The following is a 10,902-nucleotide window of genomic DNA, read 5'->3' as shown; positions in this document are numbered from 1 at the left end:
TACCTCAAACTAAAGTTAGGATAATATAATTGACATTGCTGGATTCCTTGTAAGACCAGGAATATTTTGAATATAAATGTCATATATTTTGCACAAAAGATAACATAGTTACTCTGAGAAAAAATTTTATCTAAAATTTGTATGTCTAATGCAAAATATATGATGTTTATATTCAAAATGATCACCAAATTATAAGAATTCCAGCAATGTAAATTATATTCTGACCGGGCAATTTGTATGAATTTTATGAGCTAAAACAGGCAGTCAGGCAGGGTGGGGCAAATCTAAAAATAGCGTCTGGAGCCGGACACTCACCGCGTATATGTGGAAAAAATCCGTGTTAAGTGAAAGTTCAGCTCTGGCGAGGCACCGCGTATATGATAAAACGCGTTAAGTGAAACCGCGTTAGGCGGGGTAATACTGTAATTAATTATTTTTAATTTCTAGTATTATTATTGTTTCGGTCATCCAACGAATTTTAAGATTTTAAGTTAGGTTGAAATTTAGTTTTTCTTGTGGTTTTTGACATGTTTTGAACTACCCTTTACTTCCAAATAGGTGGATGACCGAAACGATCATTTTACCAATTTCTCATCATAAATATAGTACCCTTACTGTATGGTACTGTAATACAGTACAAGGTGTATTAATTTTGATATCTGTCAATTGTATAAGGAAGATTTCACTGATAACCAAAATTACATTTACAGGGTGAACGTTGTATCCTCAGTGGATGGTATTGAAAGCCCAAAATTACATTTACTCCAGCAACTACAGGTAATGAAACTTGAAAATACAATTAAACAACATGCAACCAAGGTAGAGGTGAGTATTAGGATCTTTAATATATGTGCTCTTTGTTAATGCATGAATACTGCAAACCTTTTGTTTTGCCTACCTTATTTTGGAATCCATCCCCCATGGACACACACCCTAGCAAATCTTGGGCAAGTTTACTATGACTACCTAGGAATAAGACAGCAAAATTTTAATACAATGCTACAATTATTAGAATAAAGAACATTTTCAAAATTCATCATATAAGAGTAAATTCTGAAAAAATTTCTTTGTGTAGGGGGAAGCATCTCCCTCCAATAACCTCCCCTCTTACTGTAGGTGTTGGCCAGTTTTTTACCTTCCTTCCTAAGGTTTTCTATTACTGTACTGTATCTGTCTTTAGTTTAACAAATGAATATGAATTATGGTCACTGTTTGTGCATGCCTAAAGCAGTGACTTACCTGAACAGTACCTTCAGTGTTTTGATGTTTTTGTGCATTCTTTGTTTTGGAATTGAATCTTCTTTGGGTGGTAGAAACTTATTACGTTATGTGCCCTTTTATGTGTGTACTGTACACTTCTCTGGGAATTTCTTAGTCACCCTTAAATTTCCATATAAGAACAGTACAGTGCCAGTAGTTGGCAGATAGTTGCATGCCAGTTAGATAAACACTAAGGGTGTAGGGGGTAGGCATGGGTGGTGAGTCAGGGGATCAAGCTACTACTTTGATACCTTTCCTTACCAAAACCTGGTTATGGCCTTATTTTATCAACCTAATTCACAACAAGTACCTTGTCCATACAACCATCTCCCCCTAATGAATTGGATGCATGAATAATAATTTATATTAATTTAAACCTTCAGCCACTGAACTCACTACTGCATATGGTATGTAACTTAAAAGTATCATTATTTGCTCTACAGTATTTACATTACCAAGTCTTTTTGAAGTGAGCCATGTAATGATTTGTAATATTTTGCATGTAGTAGTCATTAGTGTTCTTTCAACTGGCAGGTTTCTTGCATATCTGAGAACGTTAAAGTAAAATTAGGGTTATTTTATCACATTGTAATAACATTAACTAAATTTGTCACCACAGGCATTGGAACAAGAAAATCAAAGACTATGCAAGAAATTAGAGCAACACCAGCAGCATGTTAAGAAGGTATGGTACTTCCCTTAAGAAGTGTTTGACCTTTCTTTATGAAGCATCACTCATAATTATCTTGGAATTTTCAGTTTCAACTGATTTAGCTTATTTGCAGATACAAGTTAGCTACCCTTGTTTATGCCAGGGATTGCATTCCTAGAAAACACCAGTACTGTACAACTGTACAGGTATTAATTTGAATTTAAGACAGTGTATTTGTTTATAGGTGTCAGAATTAGAAGGATCCCAACAGAAGATGCAGATAGAGTTAAGTCAAACAAAAGCACAGCTCAAGGAAGCACAAGAGAGACTCGACATGTGTAACTCCTCCATTCATGAGCAGTCAACTGATGAGGCTACAGCAACTATGCAGGTAATCACCTACTCTAATTTAATATACCAGTACAGTGATCCCTCGGTTAACGAACGCCTCGGTTAACGAATTACCTTCCATAAGATTCTTCACTTCGGTTAATGAAAAAATTTCGGTTAATGAATTCCTTACGAATTTTTCCCAACATGTTTTCGCCTGCATTTGGCTGCTCACCAGCTGTAGTATTAGTCCGCCAATACAGTCATCGGTTTTAGGGCTTAAATTCTTTACCATTTTAGTAAATATCAAGAAGGTTATGCTATTCAATAATTTTAAAAGTGTTATATTAAATATTTTAGTCACTTTAACAATTATTGTAACATAATTGAAGTACAGGAAACTAGTTTTTTGCATGCCAAACAGCCACTCCACACACCAAGCTTGGCGTCAGTTTGTTTATCGGTTCAGAGGAAGGAACATCCTGTTTGAGACTCTTCAACATAAATGCTTTTTTTCTGTTTCCAGTCAAATTATTGGTCATTTTGAAATATGTTTGTGTTGATTTAAAGAAAATAACCTTGAATTACACCAAGTGAACTAAAATTTTATGGGTGAAATGGCGGCATGGGGTGACTTCTCTTCTACCCCAATGCCTTCTCTTCTTCCTTCTCCTCCACCCCCATTCTAATTCCCATCATCATCATCATCCAGGAGCCTTCTACATACACACCTCAAAGTAAGTGTACTTTTCTACCTTTTTTGTTGATGGGTCACCAGAGCTGTACCCATCCCCTGGTCTCTGCCATATTTTATGGGCTGGTGCCCTGGATGTGTGGTGGTGAGTGGGTTGGGTAGGGGGGACATTGTCTTGATTTTGCCCAACAGCTCCCATCGGGTAATCACGGCTAACCCAACAAGTGTGGAAACCATCCATAAAAATGATGATGAATTATCCATCAGTAGTTCCTTTATAATCCTGGATCTTTACTACACTGGTGGTACAACCTGGCCAGGTTATATCATGTAACACAAGCTGCAATATCAGTGTTGATTTTTCAGTGGAATTCCCAACCAGTCCTCTCGCCTTGAAGACTGACAGACTGAAATGTAATGGAGTGTGTTTTGTGGAGTCAGAGGAGGCTATGGAAGGTTTTCAGTCAGCAACTCCAAACTTACTTACTCCAACATATAAACCAGGTGTGTTATTGACTTCTGTATCATAATAATCATGAGTATAGTACATCAGAGGCTGATAGAGATATATGGTACAGTGCCAATAGTATAGTTTTCTCTTATATTTAACATGCTGTAGCTACCAAAGTATAGAACGACTTCACCCAAATGAAATTTAAGTAGATTTTTTTTCTTTTGTAACTTGATAGAAATCGATAATTAAACAAAGCATAAATGATTACATCAGTCAGTTCTCTCATTCTTCAGTTTCAATTAAGTATTTGAACAGATAAAAAGATAATAAAGCATTTGTGGCTGGTGTTGCAAGGTCCTTGGGGGGGAGGGGGCTAGCTACACAACTAAAGCTGCATAGATTGGGAGAATTACATCTTTAGTACAGGTGGGGATGCTTGAGATAAGTCTGTGGCTAGTTGGGTAAACTATGAATAATGGGTCACACTACAGTACAGTGCTCTACTGACACAGGCTGAAAAGTGTAATACATTTGCTCCTCTACTTACGAACGAGTTACGTTCTTGAGGCTTGTTTGTAAGTCCAACTTTACTCCTGTAGATACTCTTCTCCTCTTAGGTAATGTTTGTTTTATCTGGAATTTTCTTCAGAATAATCCAGTCTCATCCACATTAAACACCTGTTCTGGCAGGTAACCCCCTTCAGTGATGATGTTTGTATCTCTAAAAGTTATAAGTTGAACATTCTTAAGTAGAGGAGCACCTGTACTTGTACTGTACTGTAGGTGTAGGGGAGAGTCACTGGATAATGATAAAGATTTCAACTGTTTGGAAGTGATGATTGTTTAGAATAGTGTGATGGAAAGTGAAACTAGGCTGAGAACAATGGATAGAAGGCAGGTGAATGGGAAGTATCATTAAAGTAGAAAATGTAAACCTGGTCTTGGGACGGAGCAGAACGTTCTTCACTTCAAGCCACATAGAGTAGATGAGTTATATGAAGTTACCAGAATGGAAGGGGTAAGAAATGTTGAAGCATTTGGAATGGTTGAGAAAGCAAAGGGTGTAAATTGTGCAGTCGTGGAATGGGTTGACCGAGATGGTATGGACTTGTGAGAAGGATCCAAGAGTAAAGATGGTATGTCAGGTGTGTTGGGTAAATGGAGAATGTCTACACCATAGTTCAGAAAGGTGAAACAGTATATTAAGGGGAAGGGATAAGGGGAATAGGAAGACTGAAGATGTGCTGGGATAGGGCAGCCTGAAGGCTTTTTTGTAAGTTAGCCAGGAACTCTTTGAGGTGGTGAGACATCATTGAAAAGAGGAATGCACAGCATACCCAAATTATTGTAAAGATACAGTGTACAAGACACCAAAGTTAAAAAGATATACAGTTGAGTCTGGATTTACGCGGTTTTGGTTAACGCGTTTGGTCATTTACGCGGTGCCTTGCCAGAATGAAATGCTTTAATTACGCGGTAAATTTGGTCATTTACGCGGGAAGCAGCGCAGGCAGGGTGCGCACAAGGTCGCCCAGTCATCAAAACATTACCCAGTTTTTCACCCGCCACCCACCACAGCCGGCCCAAGTCAGTGATAGTGAGGATATGGACTTTGAGGGGTTTGACAAGGAGGCCCTGCAAGCCTCTGTGGTGGATAGTGATACAATTGATACAAGTGATATAGGTGAGGGCCAATAATCTGCCCTCTGCCTCGGAACCAACCCCCCTCATCCCCGTGTGCCCAGCCATCTCTTCTACTAACGTAAGTGTTAAAAAACCTAATATTATTGATATTTCTCTTTTTTATTAATTGTGTGTGCATACCATCATAAAATTAAGATGTTATTTTGACTACAATGTACAGTATTGTGTCAGGAAAAAGTGGAGTTTGGGGGTTGGCCCAGTCTGTATTTCAATTAATCCCATATGTTCTGTTATTCCATTTACACGTTTCTCGTTTACGCGGACCTCGACAGGTTCAATTGACCGCGTAAACCTAGACTCAACTGTACTACAGTAATGTTTAACAAGAGTGGGTGGGTCTCTCCTGCAGGGTCTTCAGTTGTCCACGTCTCCGTCGGCATCTGCTCGGCTGCCTTCACCCTCCAAAAGGCAGCCACCACCACTGGATATTACACGATGTAAGAAAGGTAGGCCAAATATTGTGCAACAAAATCATCACCAAGTTCACTTCTTATGATCATATATGTTAACTGAATTTGTTAATACAGTACCAAATAATTTCCATTTAATACCAAATGGATATTTCCTTGCCACATTTGCACAAATTTGGCAATGAAAAACACCAGTATGGGGTGGGACCTCTGGAGTCAAGAGAGTTGGAGTGACCAGTCGGCTGGAGCCACTGGGAGATGGTTTTTTATACAGGCATTAGCTCACCCAGGCATGGGGAGCGAAAATATTATAATAATAAAACAACTAATAATAATAATAAAGAACTAAAAATAATAAAAAAGATCAAGAGTGAGAAATGATATATTGTATGTATGTTGTGTTGTCAAAATAAGAGAAACAATTGAGACCCTTCAATTGTGTTTAAATGAAGTGAAAGTCAGATCAGCAACCTGGGACTTGGTCACAATTTTTGTGATGCCATGTGGCAGCAGGGTCCACCATTAGACAACACATTATGCTTTCAATATCTTCCCAGGCGGTAGTATCTCCCTGTTTGGTAGCTTCCTTCTACCTACAGGGTGATGCCAAAAATCTTGCTGCCTAACCTTTTTCAGCATTTCCTCAGAAGGGTAGTAAAAGAGCTATACACTGATTCACAGTCCCATCTTTGAAAAAGCTGTTTTTTTTCTAAAAATCAGATTTTGTGATATGACCCAGAATGCAACGCTTACCTAGGTATGTTAATGCCTAGCAATAACTCGCCAGGCCAACATACAGGCAATTAAAACATCTAATAATTGCTTAATAAGTAATATTAGGAGGACACGTCGCTACCTGGCATTTAATTGCAATTGTCGAAACCCCCGCCTTTCGCACCCCATCGCACGCACTGCCACCTCCATCTCTTGCTTTAGAGCGAGCAATAAATAAAAGTCAACTCTCGAGGGGTGGATATGGGTGGGTTATCAACGTCGCATTCTGGCTCATATCACAAAAACTGGTTTTTAGAAAAAAACGGCTTTTTGTTCAACCCAGAATGGGATGCTTAGCTTTGAATACCCGAGCAGGAGGTGACTTTGCATACAAGGCTCCGCTAACTTAGGTCCAGATTATGATTATAAACTGTGTAGAATATTTTCAAAATTAGGAACATTTACCGGAAGGTAAAATGTTAATTTACATATCTCAATTAGGATATTCACTTTATTATGGTGATGAAGAAGCTGTCCTTGAAAGTTTTTGAAGATCTCCAAAAGCCCATTTCCTTGATCTAACTGAGGCTCATATGCCGCAGAAAGGCCACAGACCCTGCATATTTCCTAGTGTTATGTGCCAAAAATTTCTTGCCAGAGTCTGCTTGATTCACTAATTCAGATAAAGATTTTGTCATTTGACTAGACAATTTCTTACCAACCCTGGATGAGAAAACATAGGGGGCGTTGATTAGGGCACAATATTTGAGGAACCCTTGTCTCATCCATAAGGCATTTTATCCTAATAGGTTGAGCTTGGAAATATTCCCTTTCATTTTTTCTTAGGATCTCCGTAGGAAAAAGGGGTAACATCTTACTCAGAAAATACCAATAATGATGGATTATTGGAAATTGAAATCAGTTCACTAATTCTCATACCTGTTGCTATTGCTAGAAGGAAGGCTGTTTTCTATAGTAATTTATCTCTGTTCAGATTTATGTTGTAATTAGGCCCCATAAGAAATTTAGTAACTTTTTCCAGAGACCAAGGTGGGATTCTCTTAGGCCGAGGGGTCTCTGAATGAAAAAGGACGATATTAGCATTTAAAAAAAATCCTTGGGTTTAAAGTAATATTAAAACCCCAAGCCAGAGGGTCAACCAGTGCTGATTTATAAGATGCAATTGTCGATCCTTGAAGACCTTTAACTCGGAACAAATTCTAAAAATTCTAACACAACTGTTTCCGATAATGATTCTGGAGTTGTTAACTTGATAAATTGTTGAAAAAGATTCCAAGCTTTCTCTTATTGCATAGAAGTTTGAGGTCTATGACCTGCTAATACTTGGTTAGCTACATCGGGATTACCCAACAGCCTATTTATACTCCTTTTGAGAAACTCCATGCGTGAAGTGCCAAGGATATCTCGAACTGAGAATGTAGTACCTGGTATAGACATCCTTGTTGCAATTGTAGCGGATTCGGACACCAGTCCAACAGATGGTGGTCTGTGCTGTCACACGATGTACCCAATCATGCTGCCATCAATTGAGGTCAGGGGAAACTGCTTTTGCATCAGCTGATTGACTGTCTCCATTTAATATTTACTTATTAAATCTTTATAGACTTATTTAGTGAAACATACAGTGTTAAAAATATTTAATGCTTCACCAAGAAATGAAGCATTAAAGATATTTATTACTATTTTTACCCTAGAGGTCACACACAGCCTCAAGTTAAGAAGCCAGAAAATTATCAGAGTTCTGAGCTGTTGTGTAGTAACAATATACCATAGAATGTGTTACAGTAAGAGCTGTGAACTGTTGTACAATAATAATCTACCATAGAATGTGTTACAGTAGAGTTGTGAACTGTTGTACAATAATAACCTACCATAGAATGTGTTACAGTAAGAGATGTTAATTGTTGTAATAATGTGCATTAGCACAAATTGTAAGTATGGTTGCCAAATGAAGGCCCATTGCACCTATAATGTTGACAGTGCATTCCCTTTTTCAAAACATTCAATCACTTTCATTTTTACTGAAATAGATTATCCATGTCTCTTGTTACTTTTTGGTCCTCTAGCATTTATGTTGATGAAGGTTAATAAAAAAGTCAAGAAACAACCGAGAATAGCCTGTTACTACAGTATGTGTGTGACCCAGGCAACTAGCCAACGGTTGGTGTGATGAAGCCCGACATATTGTGGCTCGTGTTAAACTTTGAATGTTTTTGTGCTAAGTAAACCGTCTCCCTAATTGGTTCCTCATGTTAATTCAAATTTTCTGTTGTATGAACTTGTTTTAGGTGGGGATTACCTGAAGGTTTTCTCTCCAGGCTTAGTTATAAATTTAGTTACAGGGGGTCCCTGATGTATGAATGTCCGACTTACAAACGCCCACTGATACCAACGAGGTTAAACTTTATATTTACAGTATTTTATTTACCTGATGACTTAGTTTTTACTTTCGTTTACTGTATTTTGTAATTTTATTTCTTCTTTTGTCTTTAAATAAGGGATTTTAGATGTATGTAAGGATTTAGACTATGATATCGTGGGATTTTAAACATTGTTTTGTAAGCACAGTATGCACATAGCATGTGTTCTGACTTACGTACATTTCCGACTTACGAACGTCCCCAGGAATGGAACCTGTTTGTAACCCGGGGACCCCCTGAATAAATTTGCATTATGGGTCATTCCCTCACATCCAGTTGATTCTATGATCAGGTGGTCTGGATAGTCTCCTTTCTTGGAACTAAATTCAGAATGCCAGATTATTCAGAAATTAGATGACTGACAGTGCATGCTGATTAAGCAGGCACAGCTCTAATGAGACCTCCTGCCTCCAGAAGGCAAATGTTGCACCATGTTCCCCTCATGTAGAGTGGATGGTGTGATGGGGAGGGAACGATTTGTTTTGTGAAAGCAACTTGGCTACTCTCTCTGTTGGAAAATTTCAGAATTAGTTTTCCATTTTTCTACATTGACTAAAATTTTTACTTGCTAAAGCTATTGTATTTTAATTTTGTTGATTTTGTTACAGGCATTGAGCCCATGGAGATGGACAGCAAAGATGAGCTTACTACAGATCTAGAGAATAGCTCTCACTATCGTAGTGATAATAAAAGGCACAGGGTAAGGAGCTTCTTAGTGTTCTATAAAACAATTAGCATCTAACTCTTTTGGAGTAAGCACCAATTATGAGGTTGTGTTCTACTTACTTATTGGCCAACATCTTTAGGGATGACGTCCAATATAGATGGATGCTTCGTGTTCCCTGCATTCTAGTTTTTCTGTACAATAAGACCTCAGATATCCAGAATGCATGGGGAAATAAGTAAAGTTGAACCTCGATTTAAGCGGTTCTCGTTTACGCGTACGCGGTACCTTGCCAGAACCGGGATGCCCGATTTAAGCGGTGAATTTACTCATTTACACGGGTGAAGTATAATTTGTTTATTTTCTGAAGATATATATGTTTTTAGCCCATAGAATATATAATTTACATTGCTGGAATCCTTACAAGATGGTGATCATTTTAAATATAAACATCTTAACATTTCCATTAGACATACAAATTTTAGATGTAATTTAAGGAGATCATGAAAATAAGGACTGCACTGTACAACAATATATATATATACAGAAAATGCAATGTGAGTTTCTATTCTACCTCATTCCTAAGTGTAAGATATCTACATATACGTACGTTTGTATGCCCATACAAAGAGACAATAGACAACTAAAGAGAATTGACAACTGGCCACATACTGTACACTACAATATGCTCAAGTCATAATTTATAAAATATCATAAACTCTAAACAAAGTGTTGGAATCAAAATTACTTTTTTTTAATTAAGTAGTTAATTTGGTATATTTATGTTTTGATGGATTCTATACCTTCGATTAAGTACCGGTAAATACTCGAAATGTTTGTAGAGTGTTTACTCTTGTAAGAAAAACCAAAACAATAATTTAGTTTGTTTCTGCCACAAATATATTAACCAAATATTAAATAATAATGATAAAACAATAAAACCACAAAAATATTAAAAACCACAATAAAACTTTCATTTTAAACTGAAGATGTGAATTACACGAAAGCGCTTGGGAACTTCGTGTTTTCTTTTCCTTGTGGTTATCAGCATATACCTAGATCATATATATATATATATATATATATATATATATATATATATATATATATATATATATATATATATATATATATATATATATATATATATATATATATATATATATATATATATATGTGTAATAGCAATAGCATGTATGTATGTATGTATGTATGTATGTATGTGTATGTAATAGCTATATATATATATATATATATATATATATATATATATATATATATATATATATATATATATATATATATATACAAGTTGGTCCTCACATTAAGCGGTCCCGCATTCCGCGTTTCACCGTTACCGCGGTGCCTTGCCAGAACCTAACATTTTCACATTTCGCGGTGTGAGCACGCATTCCTTGAGTGTCGGCGCTATTTTAGGCCCCCTTGCACGCCCGCCTGCCCGCCTGCCTGCCTCTCCCTCCTCCTCTCCCTCCGCTTGGGCAAGCGGCATGATAGGTTGCTGGTGTGTCTTTGTTGCATTATCACTTCGTCATATGATGTACAAGACCTTTGATTGGTA

The 10,902-nt window shown here is 37.2% G+C and overlaps 1 protein-coding gene across 1 annotated transcript; it reads left to right on the top strand.

Moving 5' to 3' along the window:
- The first annotated feature begins 663 nt into the window (after positions 1-663).
- LOC121877837 lies at positions 664-9,703 on the top strand. The gene is made up of 5 exons (XM_042383725.1): positions 664-825; positions 1,880-1,945; positions 2,157-2,303; positions 5,444-5,540; positions 9,268-9,703. Exons 1-5 carry the CDS (start codon positions 781-783, stop codon positions 9,399-9,401), a joined length of 489 nt encoding a protein of 162 aa, XP_042239659.1. The 5' UTR covers positions 664-780; the 3' UTR covers positions 9,402-9,703.
- The last annotated feature ends 1,199 nt before the right edge of the window (positions 9,704-10,902 follow it).

This window comes from Homarus americanus, unplaced genomic scaffold (genome assembly GCF_018991925.1).
Source record: "Homarus americanus isolate GMGI-L3 unplaced genomic scaffold, GMGI_Hamer_2.0 scaffold24523, whole genome shotgun sequence".
In the NCBI taxonomy this organism is placed as follows: Eukaryota; Metazoa; Arthropoda; class Malacostraca; order Decapoda; family Nephropidae; genus Homarus; species Homarus americanus.
This window is presented reverse-complemented; position numbering and strand designations above follow the sequence as displayed.

Bases quoted from the DNA above. Each gene is read 5' to 3' on its own strand.
- LOC121877837 (XM_042383725.1), top strand. From the start codon at position 781: ATGAAACTTGAAAATACAATTAAACAACATGCAACCAAGGTAGAG. The intron at 826-1,879 runs GTGAGTATTAGG...TTGTCACCACAG, and splicing joins AACATGCAACCAAGGTAGAG to GCATTGGAACAAGAAAATCA. The intron at 2,304-5,443 runs GTAATCACCTAC...TCTCTCCTGCAG, and splicing joins AGGCTACAGCAACTATGCAG to GGTCTTCAGTTGTCCACGTC.